Consider the following 23,968-nt stretch of genomic DNA (forward strand, 5'->3'; position numbering starts at 1 on the left):
TTATATCAGTTGATGTCATTTTGCATTACTGATTTTCACTCTAGCCATTGTTTATTACTTACGGGATTATTTAAATTATATTTCATAATACTTGAATGTGATTCAAACATATGGGGTCTTTAATATTTCCTAACAGAAGACTTAACATATTTCATTATTAGTAAGAGTGTTTTTATATTTTCCCCCACAGGTGTCAGAAAATTTTTTCACAAGCAAAATATACTTGCTTTGGAAGTTTATTCTTAAACTAATAAGCTATTCTGCAAAACACCTTACTGATTAAAAACTGTTTTCCTTCTTAAAGGAAAAACTCATTTCTAATTTCATATTTACCCTTATATTGTTTAGAGTTTCAGGGTCATGTGCTTTTCCTCTTGATTTTCATATCACTAGTTCCCAACCAAAATGACTTAGTCCTATAGGCTAATTTTTTTTTTCCCCAAGATATTTTTACATACCTAGGGGACATGAGAATTTGATAATCTGTTTTCCTAAGTTTTGAGATCAGGAGACTGCATCTATCTTACTTATTGCTAACCTTTGTGAAGGCTGATAACTGGTAGCATATGTACCTCCATGGTCAAGGCTACTGGAGTGGTACTTCAGGAGACACTGTCACATTGTGTGTGAATGGGGCTTCTACTTAATGGGGGCAGTTTTCTGAATCTCTCTGTACTTTGGCTTCCTCATCCATAAAAGGGAAATAATAACTCTGTAACTTTTTTTCTTAGTAAGTGGGATAGTATTTGTAAGGCATTTAGTGCCTGGCACAGTTAAACATTCAGTAAACATTAGTTGTTACTATTTTCATTATCATATTGTCTTGCAAAGGCCTTAGTACATGCTAAGTACAGAATGAATTATTTTAAATGACTTAATAAGAGAAACTTTGAATCATGTCAGATGTTAGATGTCCAGTTTCTTTTTTTGTTTTCACTTACACAATTTTCAAGGATTAATAGGAAATATTGTCCAGATAGATTGCGGCTTCCCAGGTAAAGTGGTAAAGAACCCGTCTGCTAATGCAGGAAACTTAAGAGATGAAAGTTCTATTCCTGGGTCTGGAAGATCCCCTGGAGGAGGTCATGGCAATCCATTCCAGTATTCTTGCCTGGAGAATCCCATGGACAGAGGAGCCTTTCGGCTCCATAGGGTCCATATGGTCCATAGGGTCACAAAGAGTTGGGCATGACTATAGTGATTTCACAAGCATGCTTATTGATTCTTAGCTTTTGGACTGAAATCTGCCACCAGATTTACACTATAGGCTTTTCTGATTCAGAATATTGAAGAAAGCCAATACTAATAACTTTTTCTTAGATAAAGTTTGTTGTTAAATTGACTCCATATTATGTATTTTAAGATCTCAGGATTCAGCTGTAACACTGTTAGTAAGTTTTGTTTTGTTTGTTTATAAAGCACCACAAAAAATCAAAACATATAGTCCAGATCATTATTTGGTGCTATTTCCAGAAAAATTTTGATACTTAGTTTTCTAAGGTCTTCACACAGAATTTTGCTCTTCCTCTCTCCCGCCCCTCCTTTCCCTTCCTTCCTGCCTGCCTTCCTTTCTTTATTTGTCATTGAAAATAAAAGAATTCATTTAGGGTAATTATCTCTTTTCCACAGTAATTGCTACATACTTAATTCTAAGAGTTAAGACTCAGCAAGAAGTTAATAAAGAAGATTGTGAAATTAGTTAGTAGAGAGAATTTTTTTTAGGCTGTATACTTTTTAAGTTCTCCATTCACTTTTTCTGAGAAAAGTGACCAAACAGAGGAAGATGGTATTACATATCCTCATTCTGCTTTCCACATTGTAATTACAGGATGATCTAATGGTATGTATGGGCAGCACTTTGCTTATCTACTTTGTATCTCAAGATCACTTTGTTAAAGCTAAATGGCTACCCGTTCTCTGAGGGAGAATAAAACTACTCTGTTATCTGACGGGTTAAAAAAGCCATGATTGTATGAAAATATACATGTTGTACACATAGTTTTAAAGAAAGTCCTTAAAATTTTGAGATGCTTTGAATTTTGATTTTGTATTTTGAAGGTGCCTCAAGTGTAGAATGATTATGCTTTTTGTTTTGGAAAGCACAAATATATTTTAGATACTCCATAAATTATATCATTAAATATTTTTCCTACAGAGAAAGATAAATGCTCAGACAGGAAAATATGAAAGGATGGGAGGAGAAAACACATTTGTTGCTAGACAAAATAAAAACATGAGATTTAAGTTCTTTCAACATATTTGATGTAATTAAAATTTGTAGTGTCTGAATATACATTTTGTTTTATGAAATTGTAGCATTAAGTTTAATTTTTATTAACTTAAATTTTTTTCTTGTTTTATATCAAGTCTATGTATTGATACATTAGATGCTAAATATACACTGCCCTGTTAAAAATTAATACATACATTTCTTTTAGAAACAGATTTTCATTCATGACTTATTTTCCCAACTGTAATGAACGTGCTTACTTGTTAAAGTCTCTGGTCCATGCATGGTGCAGGCATAAGCTGTCATTTTCATGAACTAATGTCATCAGTTAAGCACTTAAGTAGAAGTCAATCTCATCTTGGTCAGTGAAGCATTCTAAATTGTCTAAAGTGTGTGTTACTGAACAAATGATCAGATTGTGGAACCTCAGAATGGCCCATGACTTCTCTTTAAGTGCTTGCCCTTTGTTTAGTCTGCTAAGTAATAAGCCACACTTTTAATTAAAAAGTATTTTTTAGCTGATTAAAGTATTTAGCCTATACTTTATTCAATATTAGTTTAAAATAGTTTAAATGTCCTTCAGGGCTTCAAAAAGTATATAATGCTTAACATAAAATAAGACAGTCTTTAAGATTCTTTGATTAAACAAAAGCATAAATGGTAAAGAACTTAATGGAGTTCAGATTATACATTCTATTGTTCATATATTGTTTTATAGGCCATCTGTGTAGGACCAGAAAACATGCAGATAATGTATCCTGCTATATTTGACCAGTTACTGGCATTTGTAGAATTTTCATGTAAACCTCCACAGTATGGACAGCTGGAAACAAAACACATTGCAAATGCAAAATATAATCAGGTAATTTGCTATAAATTATATTTACTCTGTAAAATTTCATGTCTTATAAATGTAGTCAGTTCCACTTAAGATGGACTTTATCTCCAAACTTTTTCTTTCACAAATGAACTTTCATATTTCTATTAACAGTTTAAACTGGAAAGAAACATTATTTGGAAAACCTGTGCCCCTTTTTTTTTTTTTAATTGTTTATTGCTTTCTTTTCCCAAGTGGTTCTCCAGAAAGCTTGGCCTTTCCTGATACTCTGTAGTACATCTTTCTTCAGAGTTCCTTTCTTGGTGTCCTCATCATACTATAGAATGGCTTCTAAATCCCTATGCCTAGTCCTACTCTTATCTAAAATAGATACCTGCAATAGAAAATGAAGAAATGAGAAGTTGTCTACTACTGGTGTGAAATTTAGTTGGATTTTACATAAAATATTTTTTAGCCATAGTTGGCAAATTTTAACTTTGTTTTGGCTTAGGGGAAAAATAAATTTCTGAATGCATGCACGTGCTGATTTTCTTCACTCAACATAAAAATTATAATTTTACATGGTCCGAAAAGTAGTTTAATGTGTATTAACTTTTCTCATTCTATTTGTCTTGCAACACAATGGAATCACAATAGATCCAACTATTTGCACCGGTGAGTTAAATTTCCTAAAATTGTCCTAACCTATTGGCAACAAATAAAGTACAACTTTCCCAGTTTTTGATAGAATGCTCTATGTACTTTTTCTGATAGTTTTAATTTTTGCCTGGCTGAAAATTATTCTTTCATGAAATTATATCTCTTTGAAAACTTTGCATGTAATAAAACAATCTGACCTAAAACCAAGGCCTGAACTTTAAGACAAAGAAGCTTTCACTTTGAAAACAATATGATTTCATTTAATCTCATTTTTATTTTAACTCCATGTGAAAATATTACTTTCTAGGCGGAATGGGTTGCCTTGAATTATGTGCCATTTGCTGAAAGGTCTTTAGACGTAGTTGTGGATTTATATCAAAAAACAGCCTGTCACAAAGCAGTGGTGAATGAGAAAGTACTCCAGAATATTATTAAGGTATCTTTTAAAAAAATTTTTATACTTTCATTTAATGATGATAACGTTATTGAAATTTATCTTTAGGTAATTGTATATTGTCATATATTAAAATAAATGGAAAAATATAATCTGTTATTATTTATAGTGATTTTGCTCCAACATTCATGAATATTATTTAGGAAGATGTTTCTCTGAAATAAGAAGGTTTTTTTAGTAAAACATACTTTAAAATATGCATTCAATTTTATGATTTTTCATCTTTGGCACAAGACAATAAGCATCTTGTTTCTTAGGACAGTATTTCTCATACTTTGATAAGCATTCAAGGAGAAATTCACAATTCATCCTATCGATTTAACTGATCATGCATACTTTTTTTGAAAGCCAGTTCCTCAGTGCATGGACAACCATTATTAAAATTCATCTGCTGTTGTGTGTGTCCTATTCCTCCAAAGTTTATTTCCTTTTTTCCCCCCCTGTTTTGAAGGACAAACCTAAACCTTGCTCTTACTCTAATATGTAGATGCTTTTATTTACTGGATAATTACAGTCTGATCTGAACTCTCTTCCCTCAAGGAAGAAGCCCTTTCTCTGTTCCATGGTTCATCCTTCTCTTTGTGTTCGTCCGTTTCTTTTCCCACCGTTCTTTGCTGGCAATTCTTTCAGCCTCTTATACTTTATCCTGGGAATATGTCCCAGGTGGCACTAGTGGTTAAGAACCCATCTGCCAATGCAGGAGACATAAGAGATGTGGGTTTGGTCCCTGGGTCAGGAAGATCCCCTGGAGGAGGGCACAGTAACCCACTCCAGTATTTTTGCCTGGAGCATCCCATGAACAGAAGAGCCTGGCGGGCTATAGTCCATTGGGTCCCATAGAGTCAGATATGACTGAAGTGACTTAGCACGCATGCATGCTGAACACTTCCCTCAAGGAAGAAGACCTTTCTCTGTTCCAAGGCTCATCCTTCTCTTTGTGTTCATCCTTTTCTGTTCCCACCTTTCTTTGCTGTTAATTCTTTCAGCCTGTTATATTTATCCTGGGAAGAAGATTAAGCCTTTTATGTAAAATCTTTCTCTCATTTGACTTCTTACTCAAAATTGTTCTCTTTCAACTTTCCTTTACTTCTAAGCTCCTTTAAACAACTTGTAGCCTTCACCTAACCACCACTCACTCTAACCTGTTGTACCCAGGCTCACTTCCATATTCTGCTAAAAAACTACTTACTTGAAGTTACAGAAGACAAAAGTCTTTAAATTCTAAGCCCTTTCTAATTCTTTATTTTCCTTGTTAATATGGTACTGCTCTGGCCTTTTTTTTAAAAAATAACTTTATTTATTTTTGGCTGTGCTGGGTCTTTGTTGCTGCATGGGCTTTTCTCTAATTGGGGTGAGCTGGGGCTACTCTTTGTTGCAGCATGCAGGCTTCTCATTGCAGTGGCTTCTCTTGTTGTGGAGCGCAGGCGTGGTAGTTGTGGCACAAGAGCTTAGTTGCTCAAGTGCCTGTTGGATCTTCCCTGACCAGGAATTGAACCCATGTACCCTGCCTTGGCAGGCGGATTGTTTACCACTGAGCCGCCAGCAAAGCCCCTGGCCTTCTTAAAATTGTTTCTTCCCTTGATTTTCTGTCATAGTTCTTTCTGCCCCTCACCACTCATCCCCTCAAAACTGTCTTGTATCTCCTGATTTGTTGAGAATAAATTTTAAGCACTTCTGTCACGGGTACTAAGAAATAGTAGAGATTAAAAATGAATAAGATAGTTCATACATTTAATAATTCAATAAAGGATCTATAAAAAGAAAAATAATAATGCAATATATTAAGTACTAAGTGAAGACCTCCAAGTAGAGGCAGCTTTGTGTTCAGAGAAAGCTGGATTAGCATAGTGCACTGCTGTGTACTTGCTGCTCTGTGATTTTGGAGCAAATGAAACTGAGAGTGTTTCTCATCTGTAAAAGAAGGATAATACAATGCAAATTTCATGTCTTAACCATTAAGAGATTCAAGTGAGATATGGCATTTAACAATACTTGCCAAGTAGTCAGTATTGAATAAAAGTTAAGTTCTCCCTTCCCTCTGTTGACAAGGAAATACCTAAACTGCCTATGGGATTCTGGCAAGGGTTAAATAAAGTAACATTTGGAGAAGGAATACCCAGCAACAAGGGAGAAGGAGATCTAGATCAATTAAACAACATAAAGATCATGGTATATTTTTAAAGCATTGTTGAGAAATCCCACTTAGGGAGCTAACAGGGCCTGGAATAGGTCTGAAAAAGTGGCTTTGGGTTTTACAAGCCATCATAAGGAATCAGACATTCTTTAACCACTGAAGAGTTGAACTTGGAGGAGTGATATGAATCAGTTTGTATTTTTAATGGAATTAAATAATCTCTTTTCTGTATTTCTGAACAGTTGGTTGATGCCGCTTACTACATGTATTGTGTTAATTGGACAACGCTCTTCCTTCCTTGGAAACTGAGCTTTGTGACAGCAAGAACTGAATTTTCTAGTTTCACATACATTTATTGAGTATATAGGATATGCCAGTCTCTATATTCATTAAATATTTTTTAAAAATAAATGTATAAGTCAAATGTATCTGTTGTACTTAACATTCCCCTGATACTGGTAAACTATTAATCTAGTAGTAAACTATCTAACCTTAAGTTATAACCTGTTAATTCAGAGTGGCCCATGTATAATTTAGTATTCTTTTGTTGGCATATGACACACATTCAGTCTCTGACTAGCTTTAAGAATAAAAGAGCATGCTTAGTTGGAAAAGTCAGAGATAGAGGGAGGGCTTTGGGATTGGTATATCCAGTGGTTCAGTACTATCTCCAGAAAGCAAATTTTTTTCTTCCTTGTTCTGATTTCCAAGGGTTGACTACATATCCTATGTTTTTCCTCATAGTTGTAGGCTAATAAAGGGATTATATGTCAGCAGCAAGTGTGTGTGTGTGTGTGTGTGTGTGTATGTGTCAGATTATTCTTAAGTTACTACAGTTAACCTTAAATGAACCAGCTTTAGTTCCATGCCTAGTCTTGAACCAGTGATTATGGCCAGAGAAATGGAATAGATTGATTGGCTTAATAAATTGATCATATCCTTACCCTAATTTCCAACTGGATGTGGGGAGGGGAAAAAGATTCTGGGTAGGCTAAATTATCTTTTGTTATCATACTATTGTGTAATGGTTCACATGTTCACTGTGTAAGTATTCAATAATAATTTGTGTGGAAGATGAAATCAGGTTTTAGGTTCACTCCATAACATTGAATTATGAAAATGTATCTCTTTTAATTTTTATCTTTCTCAGACTAGAATTTTTGTATAAAAATAGAGTCTGGGCACTCTCATGAACATAATCAGATGGTATATTGGAACTGTTTATTGATAGTGCTCTGGGCTAACTCACTGTGATGGTTGGGTCAGTCTAGTCTTCTAGTTGTTGGATAGAACTATGACCAGGGAACTTCATTCTAAGCCACCAAATTAGTTCTTTAATGATTAACAGAAAGTTGACCAATTAGAAAGTAAGTCTCATTATTTCAGTCATTATACAGATGCTATGCTGTGACTTTGAAGATAAAGTCAATCAAATTCTTAAATTACCAGTTTTTCTCAAATATTTGCAAAAGGAAGAAAGTACATTAAAATGTTAGTGTAGAATATAAAATTCAAAAAATTTTAGAGATAAAATATAAAGCATGGTAATATTCTCTAGGCCATGTTTACCTAACCATTAGTAAAAAATTATTGATCTCTCTTGGATAGAAGAGACCCCATTCATCAAATTAGTTGCCAGGAGAACTACGGCAGAATGCTCTAAGTTTATAACTGCATTAGAGAAGCTGCAAGATTGTAAATTTACTACTCTTAATCTTAACTTTTCAGAAAACATCCTTATATTTTATGATGAGAAACTACGGTCCAAAAATGGTTATTACTTCTTCAGGGTCATTGTTTGTAAAATGGACATAGGACTTAAAAGTATATCTTTCTAGGTAGTATGGTTTGAAAACCATGTCTGAGAATTGGCCTTTCTAGAAAGTAACATCTATTTAAAATGAAAATGCTTATCTTATTTTTTATAAGAACAAAGAGAAGCTGTAATTTTTTTAAAAAAAGTAGTTAAAAGCTGAGTGTTTGTTTTAATTAGTATTTATCTTAAACTGTCTTTATTTTCCCAGACTCTTAGGGTTCCCCTCAGCTTGAAGTATTCCTGCCCTTCTGAAAGCACTTGGAAACTAGCAGTATCTTCTCTCCTCAAAGTTCTTTCTATTGGGCTACCTGTTGCCCGGCAACATGCTTCTTCGGGAAAATTTGACAGTATGTGGCCGGAACTAGCCAACACCTTTGAAGACTTTCTCTTTACTAAAAGGTCAGCTCATTCATTTTTACAATTAAGACAATCTTTCAAGAAGTGCACATTATACCTATAATTGCCTAAGAACAGTATTTCTCGTTATTCATTAGTTAACTAATTGACTATTAAGATTGCTAGATTGTATACAAAGAACGAGTTAGGCATTTATGCACTGGGTACATTATCTGTAAGCAGAGGATAATTTTGCTCTTTACTACCATGTTGCTGGTTGTAAGATAGGAGTCTTTTCTATAAGACCACATGATTAAATCATAATTAAGGAGCCATGGTTTTAACTTGATGAATCTAAGAAGATCTGTTAAAAAAATCCAGTGTCCATTTAGCATCACAAGAGAAGAACCATATCAGAAAATCAGTTTTTTTCAGAATAAATAAGATCGTTGGTAATAATGAACAGCTCTTTAAGATGTTTAAGTTGTGCAAAGAAGAATGAAATTTTCATTGTGTAATGTGCAACAGAGGGTGTATCTTAAGGATGGTATTTTGGCCCCTCACTGAATGAGAATAGGATAATTGAAATGTGGGCTAAATTTTTTGAATGAGGAATCTGCTCCAGTCTGTCTAAAGCTATACTAATACAGCAGTCACTGCTGCTGCTGCTACTGCTGCTAAGTCGCTTCAGTCCTGTCTGACTCTGTGTGACCCGATAGATGGCAGCCCACCAGGCTCCCCCATCCCTGGGATTCTCCAGGCAAGAACACTGGAGTGGGTTGCCATTTCCTTCTCCAATGCATGAAAGTGAAAAGTGAAAGTGAAGTGGCTCAGTCGTGTCCGATTCTTAGCGACCCCATGGACTGCAGCCTACCAGGCTTCTCCGTCCATGGGATTTTCCAGGCAAGAGTACTGGAGTGGGGTGCCAAACTAGCTACAACTAAATTTTTAATTAACTGCTAAGTCACTTCAGTTGTGTCCGACTCTGTGCGACCCCATAGACGCAGCCCACCAGGCTCCCCGGTCCCTGGGATTCTCCAGGCAAGAACACTGGAGTGGGTTGCCATTTCCTTCTCCAATGCATGAAAGTGAAAAGTGAAAGTGAAGTCTCTCAGTTGTGTCCGACCCTCAGCAACCCCATGGACTGCAGCCTTCCAGGCTCCTCTGTCCATGAGATTCTCCAGGCAAGAGTACTGGAGTGGGGTGCCATTGCCTTCTCCTTTTAATTAACTAAGTCACATTAAAAATTGAGTTCTTCAGTCTCATTAGCTAGTCTCATTAGCCATGTCTCATTTGTGGCTAGTGGTTGCTATAGAGGGCACTGCATGCAGATCATTGAACATTTCCGTCATAGGAAGTTCTGTTGGGCAGCACTGATCTAAAATGTACCATTTTATTAGAGATGGGCTTATCACTAATAGCTGTGATAGATAGGTAGTCTTCAGTACTCCTACAATCTAATTTTCCTTTGTGCTATAGTGGTGAAATTCTATGATAACAAAAGTTTTTCTGTTTTGTTTTTTTTATCCGTTAATCACTTTTTTTAAACTATAGAATGATGAATATGCCATGTACTGCTGTGTAACCATTTTAAATTGCTAGTTTGAAATCATTTAAATTATAAATTTCATATACGTGAAGAAAAATTTACATTGGCACGTTGACAATGATCAGATGAGTCTACAGCAGAGTGATTTAATGAAGAAATTTTGTCTGTCTTTCTAATGTTTAGTTATTTAGTAAAGAAAAATTGTAGAGTGCAGAAGCTTAACTTAAATTTTTTCTCTATAAGAGCTTATCTGATGTTTCAGAATTAGAAGCAATGATATGTGATCCTAATTTCTGTTTCCATAACTAGTCAGATTTTGTTTCGCTTTCTTACATATTTCTTACCTCTAGAAATCTTACTGATACCAATGCAAGCATACTATACCTTTCTCTGTGCTGTTTCCCAACTGTTTATGGTCTGCAAGCTGCTTTCACAAGGCAGTACGGTAACAGAAAACAAAACCAAAATCAACTAGAAGAAAGGAGAGGCTTTGAACATCACTGAGGGCTCTCATAAATGAATGAATTATTTAAACGAGTGAAAGAAAAATCCAGTTAAAAATGAGAAACTAAAAGATTGTAGCCTGGTAGACACTTGGACTTCGCTAGTGGCTCAGACGGTAAAGCGTCTGTCTACAATGTGGGAGTCAGGAAGATCCACTGGAGAAGGAAATGGCAATCCACTCCAGTACTATTGCCTGGAAAATCCCATGGATAGAGGAGCCTAGTAGGCTACAGTCCATGGGGTTGAAAAGAGTCGGACACGACTGAGCGACTCCACTTACTTACTTAGACACTTGAGGTCTATTAGGAATTCACTCAAACACCCTTTTAATACCAAAACACGGTGGTAGTTCTTTAGAACAGTGGTTCCTAGCCTTTTTGGTACCAGAGACCAATTTCATGGAAAACAGCTGCTTATCTCCTGTGTGGCTGGGTTCCTATTGGGGTTGGGGACCCGTGCTCTAGAAGACACATGGGCTAGTGGGAATTCATACAGTTATGGTCTGTTGACCTTCAGTTAAAAACACTAAGTACTACCCGGAAGAATTGAAACATTCACACAAAAACTTGTACACGAATGTTTATAGCAATATTATCATAATAGCCAAATAAATGAAAACAATCCAAATGTTCTGATGAATGGATAAATTTGATTTGTACATGCATGCACTGGAATAGTTAGCCGTGAAATACTGATGCATATTACAATATAGATGAATCTTGAAATCGTTATGCTAAGTGAAAGAATGCAAACACAAATGAGGTCACATACAGTTTGACTTGTGTTTCAGAGTTGGGAGGAGGGTAGAATAAGGCATGACTACTCATGGATGCAGAGTTTCTTTTGGAAGTGATGAAAATATTCTAGAATTAGAAATGACCATTGTACAACTTTGTGAATATACTAAAAAGCATTATATGGTACCATTTAAAAGGATACATTTTATGGTATGAATTACATTTCAAAAAATAAATTTAATGTACCATACAGACAGAACTGAAGAAAAATACAAATAATATTTTATCAGTTTGAAGTCTCTTTTCTGTCAAATAAGGATTCATGAAAAAAATTTTTTTTTAAGATTTCCATTATACTTCTCAAACTTAGACTATAACAATCTTATATGTCCCATTTGTACCTACAATATTGACTATCTCCCTTTATAATTTATAGGTAAATTCTGTTAATCATCTGTGGTTTTAAAAGCTCAACCAATGTTTTTTGATATGCTCACAGTATCTAGTAAGGATTGTTATTGTTCAGTTGCTAAGTTGTGTCTGACTCTTTGCAACCCCATGGACTGCACAGCATGCCTGGTTCCTCTCTGTCTCCACAGTTTCCACAGATTTGCTCAAATTCACGTGCATTGAATTGGTGATGGTGTCTAACATCTCATCCTCTGCTTCCCCCTTCTCCATTTGTCTTTTGTCTTTCCCAGATCTAGTAAGAATACTAACTATAAATTAAAACAAATAACCACTATAGTGAATTCTGAGATCAGAATATTCAGCCTGTCCACAGTTGAATAAATGTCTGATTTTATTGATCATTAGAATTAGAAGTAAACTTTTCAGCTTTGTACACTATTCCCTTCCCTCATATATTTTGAAAAAGTAGTTTAGTGTTTCTGATGTGTGATCCCAATAATGTTAATACTGTATGTTCTTGATAAGCTTTTTTAAATTGGTAGTTAGCCAATTGGTATTTTCTCTGTGTGTGTCTATTTTAATACATGTAATGAGATAAACCAGATAATACCAAATAGAGCAAGAATAGCTCTAGATATAAAACTCTATACTCTACCTCTAAATCTAAACATGGTAATACTATTCTTACATTTATAACTTTTATAAAAGAGCACAACTTAGGTTCAGATATAAGTCTAGGTTCAAATTGTGGTTTGTCATTTATTTGCAATGTGTCTTGGTCATATGACTAGCCATTCAAAGCTTCAGTTTCCTCTTCTGTCAATTACATGGAATACCTGTGGTTACTGTGAATATAGGTGATACTGTGAATAAAGCTCTTAATACAGTGGTTGGCTTTCTAATTTTTGCTGTCATTATTATTGTAATAATCATTATCATCCTATTCTCAGCTGTTTTTAAAAGTGCTTAATATTTCATTGTTTCATAAGCTTAATAGAACTTTACTGCCCATTCTTATTAAGAGCCACAGGGTCTAGAATTGACTTTGGGTCTCTCAGAACTGTTGATTTATTCTGATTTTGGTGGAACAGTTTTCTGCTTTAGAAAGTCTGAATCAGTCCTCTTTTCAGATGTTTGCTTTTATTATAAATATATTTAGTATATCATATTTATTACAAATTAGTGATTAATGGGCTGTCACTGAGTGAATAATTAAGCATCTTGACCATGGCTCTCTTAAATCACTGGCAATATAAGTGAATTCAGTTTTTGTCACAATGGTAATTTTTGCTGTGACTCCAGATGATAGTATTTTTACTTTTCCTTGTTTTTCACTCATAGTACTAAAAGACGTTTAGTTCTACAGATTTTATTTAGTTCAAGATTGAGCCAAGTATTTTTGTAGCTAAAATTTCATGTTTGTAATTAGAATACTAATTACTTTAAGAAATAACTGTTCTTTTAAATAAATGATAATGTTCTAACTTGGATGAGGAAATTTTTTTGATGTTCAAATTCTGTTTGTATTTTCAGGAAGTATTTTACCTTTAAAAATCAAGTCTTTTATTTGTTTATATTTTTTAGCATACCTCCAGATAACCTCTCTATTCAAGAATTTCAAAGAAATGAAAGTATTGATGTTGAGGTGAGGAATCTATTTAAAACATTTTCTTACGACTATACAAACCAAATAATAAAAATGTTGAAACTGTAAAATTGCTTAAAACATAAATAAAGTGATACATTGAATATGAACCTAAAAACATTAAAACTCTCAAAAAGGTTAAAGTTTAATTTTTAAAGCACTGATATTTAAAAAACTACTTTTTTATATTTGTTAGCTTTGTGCATGTTGTCTAGATACTTAATTGTGTCCACTTAATAAAGAGCAGTTAATTTAGTAAAATAAATCTATCAGTGAGCATGTATTTGAGAGCTTTATAGTTTAACAAATCAGATGTTTGTATTTAATTGATAAGTTGCTCAGATTTTTCTATTTTTAACCAGCTGTAGCAATGGCACTCCACTCCAGTACTCTTGCCTGGAAAATCCCATGGATGGAGGAGCCTGGTGGGCTGCAATCCATGGGGTCGCTAAGAGTCAGACACGACTGAACGACTTCACTTTCACTTTTCACTTTCATGCACTGGAGAAGGAAATGGCAACCCACTCCAGTGTTCTTGCCTGGAGAATCCCAGGGATGGGGGAGCCTGGTGGGCTGCCGTCTATGGAGTCACACAGAATTGGACACGACTGAAGTAACTTAGCAGCAGAAACAAATAATGAATGTTTTTTAAAGAATATATTCTTCTGATTATAAATGGAATTTAAACAAGTAATTTTCAGTTATGGATTTTTGGTTGAGGGGGTTTATTATTTCCCTGTAAGTGGGATAGGGGAACTTTTTAAATAAAACAAATCAAATAAATTACATAAAAAGCGTTGGCATCATATACAGATGTAAAGTATTGCCTTTTGTCCCATTGCTGTACTAACTCTTATAAACTCTTCTTCAAACTTTTGTTTTTCTTTAAAAGGCAAAATAATACATTATATGTTAGAAATAAGCTATTTAACAAAAATGAATATAACTTCTTAATAGCTCATTTTTATGGTACTAAAAGGTGATTTAAATCTTATTCTTAGTCCCTTTTTAGATATGGTGTTCTAACATGGATGTATTTCATATGCTGATTTTTTTTTCTCCCGAGCACACTTTGCATTTATCATGTTGAATATCAAAATGTATTGAATTTGTATAGGAAACAGTTTGTAGTATTGATTATTTGTAATAAAGTTTATTCACTAAGACACATGAGGGAAGCAAACTAATTATCCTCTATATTAACATTAAAATGCTTTTATACATCTATTAGGAAAAATTCTGATACTCTTTTAAAATAAAATTTAAATTTTATTCTATAAGTTATTATCTCTTAAAAAATAATGAATTTGCCTCTTTTGTTTTAGGTAGTTCAGCTTATCAGCACTGAGATATTGCCTTATGCCAATTTTATTCCTAAGGAATTTGTTGGTCAGATAATGACTATGCTTAATAAAGGATCAATACATTCTCAGTCATCTTCATTTACAGGTATGTTATTTCAATGATTTTTTTAAAATGTTAATAAACACTGAAATACTTTTGAAGAAGCTGACTTGTAGAAATGTTACTTCTACAATTGTGGTAAATGTAAATGGGTGAATGGTTAAGAAAGAATGTAATGTAGAACATTAAGCTTTATGAGGGAAAAATGTGATAAATATTCTGTGAATTGTGTGTGATGAATTAAATTGCAGAGTACTTATGGAAATCACCTAAATCATTGCAGGCTGACATAAGTTAGCCAGTTTTGTGAAGTCATGGATTATTGTGAAGTAATGAGTGTATATTCTTACCACTTAGTTAACTTGGTTAACTTAATAGTTGGGTAACAAGTGTCAGTTTTGTCATCTATAAAATAAAGATCTTAATACCAATCTCTCAGGACTATAAATTGCAGTTAGTCCATTTACAAACTGGTTCTTTTTCCTAGTGCAGACAGTTTTTTAAAATAATCTGGTAAAGTGCAGGTTTAACATTCATTTCAGCCACTCAGTTGTTTCCAACTCTCTGATGCCATGGATTGAAGCACCAACTCCTGGAGCTTGCTCAAACTCACATCCATTGAGTCGGTGATGCCAGCCAACCATCTTATCCTCTGTCATCTGCTTCTCCTCCTGCCTTCAATCTTTCCCAGCATGAGGGTCTTTTCCAATGAGTCAGTTCTTTCATCAGGTGGCCAAAATATTGGAGTTTCAGCTTCAACATTAGTCCTTCCAATGAATATTCAGGACTGATTTCCTTTAGGATGGACTGGTTGGATCTCCTTACAGTCCAAGGGACTCTCAAGAGTCTTCTCCAACACCATAGTTCAAAAGCATCAGTTCTTTAGTGCTCAGCTTTCTTTATGTCCAACTCTCACATCCATACATGACTACTGGAAAAACCATGGCTTTGACTAGATGGACCTTTGCTGGTAAAGTGATATCTCTGCTTTTTATTATGCTCTCTTGGTTGGCTTTTCTTCCAAAGAGCAAGCATCTTTTAATTTCATGGCTATAGTCACCATCTGCAGTGATTTTGGAGTCCCTAAAAATGAAGTCTGTCACTGTTTACATTGTTTTCCCACCTGTTTGCCATGAAGTGATGGGACTGGATGCCATGATCTTAGTTTTCTGAATGTTAAGTTTTTAACAAACATTAGAACATCAGAGAAAAATTTCTGAAGTCCATTTAATGTAGTTAACTTCTTAAGAATATTTAAAAATTATAGATCAGTTTTTATAAAATACATTTTAAGAACCATATTTATAACTACATGTAAATATTCTGTTAAATAAGGACTATTGAATTACCATATATACTTTTTATAGCAATTTTTTGATGATACCTGTTGCTATTTATAGTATTAATTGTACCAAGATAAAGAAGGTACATGTATGTATATTCTTCCAGTGACTTTACAATCAGACACAAATTTTTCAGCTTTAACTTGGAGTTTTCTTTAAATGTATACATACAAAGTCTTTTTGTTAATAAATAAGGTCAACTTATAAACACAGAGGTTCCAGTGATATTTGGTGCCCTGTTCTTGAGTATGATCTGACAGCCAGAGCTCACAGATGATTGAGGAAATCTGCCAACACGAAAGAGAAAGACCAAAACAATTGAGAGGTTAGAAAAAATTGGGAAGAAAGAGATAAAAATGCAGAGCCATAGAAAACATTTATTTTAAAAAATTATAATTAGGATGTTCAAGGAGATAAAAGATTTTACATTCATAAAACAAGAAAAATGCTGTTAAAGTGGAACAGTTAGAACACAAAAGAGTTCAAAGAAGCTAAAAATATGATAGCTGACATAAATTCTATGAAAGGTTGGAAGAAAACATTAAGGAAAAACCTAGAAGTAGAACAAAGACAAACAAGTGGACAATCTGAGAGGAAAGAAAATGGATCTCAGGGATGTTACATCTGACAGTAGGTCTTCCAAAAAGAGAAAAACTTCGAGAGGAAGTTATTAAAGAAACAAATTGAAGATATAAATCTGCAGATTAAAAGTGGTCACTCACAGACTTCCCTGGTGGGTTAGTGGTAAAGACGCTACCTACCAATGCAAGAGACACGGGTTGTATCCCTGGTCCAAGAAGATTCCACATGCCTCAGAGCAGCTAAGCCCACGCACCACAGCTTTGAAGCCTGTGCTCTGAAGCCTGGGAGTCACAACTCAGCAACTGCTGAAGCCACATGTCTAGAGCCTGTGCTCTACAAAAAGACAAGCCACCGCAGTGAGAAGCCTGTACACAGCAACTAGAGAGTAGTCCCTGCTTGCCGTAACTAGAGAAGAGCCTGCCCAGAAATGAAGACCCAGCACAGCCAAAAATAAATACATAGATTAAAAAAAAAAAAAAAGTGGTCACTCAGTACCCAGAATAGTGAAAGAAAAAAAGACTCACAATAAGTCTTGTCATCGTGAAATACCAGAGTATCAGGGATACAGAGAAGACGCTAAAAGATTTCAGAAAAGACAAAAAAAAGTTCAAATACCAAAGAGTTGGGTCAAAAGGACATTGGACTTCTCAGTAGCAACACTGAATGCTCACATACATTGAGGCTGTGGTTTCAGAGTCAAATGGAAAAGGTTATTAACGCAGAGTTTTATACCTAGGCCCAGCTGTTGGCCAAGTGAGGAATGTAGAATGGTAATTCTCAAATGTCAGCGTGCATTATCCTCACCTGGAGGGAAGTCACTGTTGGGCTTTAACCCCAGAGTTTCTGGTTCAGTAGGTCTGGAGTGAGGCATGAGAATATGCTAACACATTCTCTGGTGATGCTGATGGTGCTAGGAACTACACTTTGAGTATGACAGTAAAATGACACTTTCAGAAATGTAGTCTCAAAATTTTTACTTCCTCCCATTCATGTTCTCAGGAACTGCAGAATATGCTCTGTGAAAACAAAGGAGTAAATCAAGAAAGGGGAGAGCGTTAAGATCTAGAAAGTAAGATATAACACAAGAGAGAATAAAAAACTCACAGGGTGAGGCCAGAGACTGGTTCCAGGAGATAACTGGACAGCATATCCACAGGGCAACTAGTCCAGACCGGAGCAGAGGTCAGGGTCTAGGGAAGATGCTGCCAAGAGAAAAAATGAAAGAGACAATCAAATGGATTATTCCAAGTTGGACCATGTGGAAGACTATTGAGAGGTGTTCTATAGTGCTGTTGAAGTGTAACCAAAGACCAGGACATGAAAACTTTAAAGTGATGTGAGTGGATAGTCATGCCTTGTTTTTGATCTTGCAAGGGGGAAAATTGTTCTCTCTCTCTCTCACACACACATTATAAGTTTTTCATACATACTCCTTACCACTTAAGAAATTTCCTTTTATTCCTACATTGCTAAGAATTTGTATCACTAGAGTATATTTATTTAACCTTGTATTAACCATCAAACATTATTAATTCTACAGAAGCAGAGATTGATATTCGTTTGAGAGAAGAATTTTCTAAAATGTGTTTTGAAACCCTGCTTCAGTTTTCCTTCAGTAATAAAGTCACAACACCTCAAGAAGGCTACATCTCACGAATGGCACTCTCAGTGCTTCTTAAGAGGTCTCAGGATGTACTACATCGTTATATAGAGGATGAAAGATTAAGTGGCAAATGCCCTCTTCCAAGGTATATGTATATATATTTTTTTAATTAAAGAAATACACTATCATAGTTGTTAATAATTTAAAAAACTGAGAAAGTCAGGTGTTTTCATAAATATTTCTGAACTTGAGGCTGTTTATAATTTTATTTATTCCATACAATGTAAATATTCATAAGTTTTGCTGCATATATATTAGTGTGTTTATTATAGGATGCCTTTTCTGACTCCTCATGGGGGTTAAGTAATATATGACATACATACCAAGTTACTTATATTATTTTGGAAAAAAAATGAATTCTAAAATATATCTTCCCAAGGATTTCTGCTTAAGGATCTGTGGATCTGTATGAACACATGATTGTTAATTTCTCTAGAGAGAAAATAATAGTTAAATCATACTTTATGAACTTCCTTGTTTGTTTTACAGTCATTTCAAGGTTTCTCTGTAAGTCATCTAGCCATATCTTGTATCTTCTTTTCATCTACTTGGCCTAATTAAGTCCTTGTACCTAAACTGATTTCCTTCTCATTTGGTCAAGCTCTAGATCTTTCTGCTAAGCCAAGGCTAATCAAAGTTGGGGTACAGATCAGAATTCATAAAAAAATACAATAAAAAATTGGATTATGTTGCCAACCTAGTTTTTAATGTGTAAGTTAGAATTTAAGGCAAAGCAAGTGAATCAAACAGAACATGATATTGGAAGACAAAGTAATCTAAGTCAGGAAAAGAGTTAGGAAATTACTGTGGATCCCCTTCTATAAGGCAGTACTGGAGAGGTAAATCACTAACCCTAAGTATTTGTGTACATTCTTATTTACTTAGAATAAATCTCTAGAGTTGGAATTGACCTGTCAAAAGATACAGACCTTTTAAAAGGTTTCGATATATATTACAAATTGCCTATCAGAGACTTCTACCAGTTTACATCCTCCCAGGAGTATATTATTATCCTTCTCCTCAGTTTTTAGCAGTTTAAAATTATTTGCCATTTTATCACTTATCTTTTAAAAATTTGATGAATGAAAAATAATCTGATTGTTATTAACTAGGCAGATTTATTTTATTATAATCTTGATTATTAATAACTATTATTATTAAAGGCAAGTTATTAATTTGCCTTAAAATTTTTTTTATTCTTTAATTACCAATGCTTATCTGCTATTTGTATTTCTGCTTTTAGGACCACTATATTTTGAATTTCTAGAACATAAATTATACCTTCTAATAAATTATATACAAAAACATTCCAAAGACAGGTGTTAGTAATTCGGTTATTGTCATGATTGAAAATTAATTTATTTAAAATTGACCTCTGAAGTATACTTATGAAAGCAATAATAGGGTTGCCTTGATTGGAGTATTTTTATTAGAGCAAAAGATACTTGATTTCAGAAAGCAGTTTTCCTTCTTTCCTTTTTTGTGTTTTAAGTGTTTATTGCTTTAAATAGTCTTATTATAATTGTTATATTATTGTATTGTCTTATGTTTAATGCAGTATTATTACATTCTTTTCTTAAAACGACATTGCAGCCCAATAAAATACCTGTATACTTAAAAAGTGGAGAAGTAAACAGCAACCCACTTCAATATTCTTGCCTGGAGAATCCCATGGACAGAGGAGCCTGGCAGGCTATGGTCCATGGGCTTGTAAGAGTCGGACAAGACTTAGTGACTAAACCACCAAACCACCACCATACTTAAAAAGGGAGGCTTGAAATAGTACCCTCTCATACTATTAAGAAAATCTTATCAGTTGAGTGATAACACAGATTCATACCAGGAGTGGGGCGTGGGGGAGGACTGTAGAGAAGAAGAGATATATTTCTACAGAGAGAAAGAATAATCAAACTACTCTTGTTGGTCCTTTACTCCAAGCTTATTCTTCATCGCTGATGTCTCTAAATTGACTTTGAGCATATTTCTTATATGTTGTTTTAGAAAGTTAAATAAGTACTGTTGTAATTTTAAACATACTTTTAACAGCATGATAAATTATGTACAGGGGGTAATAACAATCTTTATATACATTTAAGTTTTGGCAGATCTCTTTTAGTACTAATTAGTTAAAAAGAAAAAAACTTTTGTAGAAGTTTTAACAGCATATCTTATACAGTGTTTTAATTTTAAGTAGTTTTAAGAAATATCTTACAAATAAATTTAAATTTGCATGAATAGATTGTCTTTCCCCCCATTTTAGTGTTGATAACTTAGAATAACTATAAATCTTAGTTGCATACCAAAACACGTTACTGAAATGATTTTATTTTATAAGAATTTAAAACTAATATTAACTTTGCACTGTTTAATGTTCAGTATTTTCCAAAGTATATCTATTTGTATAATTTAGTGAAAAAAACACAAGTGGTGTATCTTAAAATCTTTTTGGAAATAATTTCCCCCTTTTTTTTAGGCAACAAGTAACAGAAATCATATTTGTTTTAAAAGCAGTCAGTACTCTCATTGATTCACTTAAGAAGACTAAGCCTGAGAATGGTAAGTACTTAGAAACCCAGTAATTCTAAGCTTATAACATTTATGTTCTATTTGTGTTGTATTTTTGTACTACTGTTTAGTTAACTGAATGTTAGGAATGTAACAGCTACAAGACTTTTTTCCCTTGGGCCTTAGGACAACAAAGCAACAAGTCCATTATAGCCGACATAAGGATGTCAATTAAGTACAATTGCTTTGTAATGTTTTCCTTATTTTAAACAAATTTTGCCAACTTTTTCCCCAACAGCTTTGAGATATAGTTGATATATAACAGTATATAAGTTGAAGGTATACAACTTGTTGATTTGATATATTTTCAATATGTCACATAATTACCATTTCTTTTCTTGCAGTGAGAAGGTTTAAAATTTACTCTTAGCAACTTGCAGGCATATAATATGGTATTATTAACTGTAATCACCATGCTGTGTGTTAAATCTCCAGAACTTATTCATCTTATACCTGGAAATTTGTATCCTTTGACCAACATCTACCCATTTCCCCAACACTCTCAGTTCTTAGTGACCACCGTTTTACCCTCTGTTTCTTTGAGTTCAGTTTTTCTAGATTCCACATACAAGCAATATAATACTAGTATTTATCTTTCTCGGTGTGACATTTCATTTAACATAATGCCCTCAGGTCCATTCCATTGACTCACATGGCGGGATTTTCTTCCTTCTCATGGTGGAGTCATATTTTGTTGTGTGTGTGTGTGTTTACAAATATATGTAAATATGCATATACATACATACTGCATCATTAGTCGTCTTTCACTGATGGATACTTCGGTTGTTTCTATGTCTTGGCTACTGTCAGTAACGCTACAGTGAACATGGGGATACAAATATTTCTTTGAGATATGCTTCCAGTTTCTTTGGACATATGCCTAGAAGTGGAGTTGCTGGATCATAGTTCTAGTTTTATTTTTTTGAGGACACTCTCTACAGATTTTCATGGTAGATGTACTAAATTACATTCCCATTCACAGGCACCAGTGTTACCTTTTCTCCATATCCTTGCTAACACTTAATGTTTCTTCTTTTTTTGACGACACTATTTTAACAGGTTTCAGGTAATACCTCATGGTTTATTATTATTTTATTTATTGAGGTAACATTGGTTTGTAATATTATATGTTTCATGTGTACAATATTTTATTTTTACTTGTGTATACACTGTACTAGTGTGCTCTTAGTTTTATTGACTTTTGCTGTTAGTCTCTCTCTCAGTTGTTTCTGCTCTGGTCTTTATTATTTCCTTTCTTCCACTGACTTTGAGCTTCATTCATCCTTCTTTTCTAGTTCCGTTATATGTAAGGTTAGATTTTTTTGAGAATTTTCTTATTACTTGAGGTAAGCCTATATTGCTGTAAACTTCCACATAAGTACCACTTTTGCTGCATCATGTAGATTTCGGAATGTTATATTTTTGTTTCCATTTGTCTTCAGGTGTTTTTAAAATTTACCCTTTGATTTCTTCATTGACTCAATAGTTGTTCAGTAGCATGTTTTTTCAGAGAAGGCAATGGCATCCCACTCTAGTATTCTTGCCTAGAAAATCCCAGGGATGGGGGGGAGCCTGGTGAGCTGCAGTCCATGGGGTCGCTACAAGTTGGACACGACTGAGCGACTTCCCTTTCACTTTTCACTTTCATGCGTTGGAGAAGGGAATGGCAACCCACTCCAGTGTTGTTGCCTGGAGAATCCCAGGGACAGTGGAGCCTGGTGGGCTGCCGTCTATGGGGTTGCACAGAGTCGGACACGACTGATGCAACTTAGCAGCAGCAGCAGCATGTTTTTTAGTTTCCACATATTTGTGATTTTTCCAGTTTTCTTTTTGTAGTTGATTTCTAGTGTCATACTATTGTGATTGGAAAAGATGTTTGATATGGCTTCAGTCTTCTTAAATTTATTGAGACTTGTTTTGTGCCCCAACATGTTGTCTGTCCTTAGTAATGTTCCATGTGTACTAGAGAAGAATGTGTATTCTGGTGCATTTGGATGGCATGTTCTATATATGTCTATCAAACCCATCTGGTCTGATTCATTGAAGGCCACTTACTTCTTTGTTGACTTTCTGTCTGAATGATCTATCCATTGCTATAAGTGGGGTGTTAAAGTCACCCACTGGTATTGTGTTGCTGTCAGTTTCTCCTTTTAGATCTATTAATAATTACTTTATATATTTTGCTGTTTCTGTGTTTTTGTTGTTCAGTTGATAAGTCGTTTGTGACTCTTCTGTGACCTCATCGACTATATAGACCACCAGGCTCCTCTATCCATGGGATTTTCCAGGCAAGAATACTGGAATGGGTTACCATGCCTTCCTGTAGGGGATCTTCCCAACCCAGAGATTGAACCTGTGTCTCTTGGCAGCCAGGTTCTTTACCACTAACACCACCTGGGATAGGTACATATATATTAGAAACTGTTATGTCTTCTTGATGAGTTTTCCCCTTTATCATTATACAGTGTTCATCTTTGTCTCTTGTTACCTTTTTTTGGCTCAAAGTGTGTTTTGTCTGATAAGAGTACATACAGATATTACATCTGCTTCCTTTTGGCTATCATGTGCTTGGAGTATCATCTTCGATCCCTTCACTTTGAGCCTGTGTTTGTCTTTAGAGATGACATGAGTCTCCTGGAGGCAGCATGTGCTTGGGTCTTGTTTTTTAATCCATCCAGCCACTCTGTGTCTTTTGATTGGTGAATTCAATCCATTTACATTTAGAGTGATTATTAATGGATGAGGACTGAGGACTGCCATTTTATCTTTTTTTCTGGTTGGTCTATATCTACATTCTTTCTTTTTCCTTGTGTTTACACCATTTTCATTTGTGGGTTTTGTGATATTTTCCTCAGTTTTCTCTTTTTTTATATTTTCTGTCTCTGCTCTAGATTTATATTTTGTGTTTACCTTGATGTTTCTGTGAAGTGTCTCACTGATGAAATATTTCTTTTTCTGCTGATAGCACATTTTATTTGCCTGTACATGTTCTGTCCTTTTCCTATTCCCTTTTGTGTTTTTTTGTTGTCTCAGATTACCCTTTTTTATGTTGTGATTTCATTCCTAAATTATTTTTTTTTTTACTGCTTTTCCCTCTTTAACCTTTATGTTATAATTA

At 34.4% G+C, this 23,968-nt stretch overlaps 1 protein-coding gene and 1 long non-coding RNA gene across 4 annotated transcripts in view; one reads left to right on the forward strand and one right to left on the reverse strand.

Annotated features, from left to right (window-relative positions):
* MON2 (MON2 homolog, regulator of endosome-to-Golgi trafficking) overlaps positions 1-23,968 on the forward strand; it is a 116,672-nt gene that overhangs the window by 78,094 nt on the left and 14,610 nt on the right. For 2 of the 3 annotated variants that reach the window (XM_005886921.2, XM_070370527.1), the window contains 8 exons: positions 2,949-3,092; positions 3,705-3,722; positions 4,015-4,143; positions 8,320-8,510; positions 13,233-13,293; positions 14,619-14,742; positions 18,163-18,370; positions 20,759-20,841. In XM_005886921.2, coding sequence (XP_005886983.1) covers positions 2,949-3,092; positions 3,705-3,722; positions 4,015-4,143; positions 8,320-8,510; positions 13,233-13,293; positions 14,619-14,742; positions 18,163-18,370; positions 20,759-20,841 — 958 coding nt within the window. The remainder of the gene's footprint in view (positions 1-2,948; positions 3,093-3,704; positions 3,723-4,014; positions 4,144-8,319; positions 8,511-13,232; positions 13,294-14,618; positions 14,743-18,162; positions 18,371-20,758; positions 20,842-23,968) is intronic. The other variant, XM_005886922.3, reaches the window with a different exon arrangement.
* The window catches only part of LOC138987909 (uncharacterized), a 56,070-nt gene continuing 46,846 nt past the window's right edge, over positions 14,745-23,968 (reverse strand). The window contains exons 2-4 of the long non-coding RNA XR_011464190.1: positions 17,727-17,824; positions 17,427-17,638; positions 14,745-16,327 (exon numbers count right to left, since the gene is read on the reverse strand). This is a non-coding gene — a long non-coding RNA (uncharacterized lncRNA). The remainder of the gene's footprint in view (positions 16,328-17,426; positions 17,639-17,726; positions 17,825-23,968) is intronic.

The sequence above is a fragment of the Bos mutus genome, chromosome 5, assembly GCF_027580195.1.
Source record: "Bos mutus isolate GX-2022 chromosome 5, NWIPB_WYAK_1.1, whole genome shotgun sequence".
Classification (NCBI taxonomy): domain Eukaryota; kingdom Metazoa; phylum Chordata; class Mammalia; order Artiodactyla; family Bovidae; genus Bos; species Bos mutus.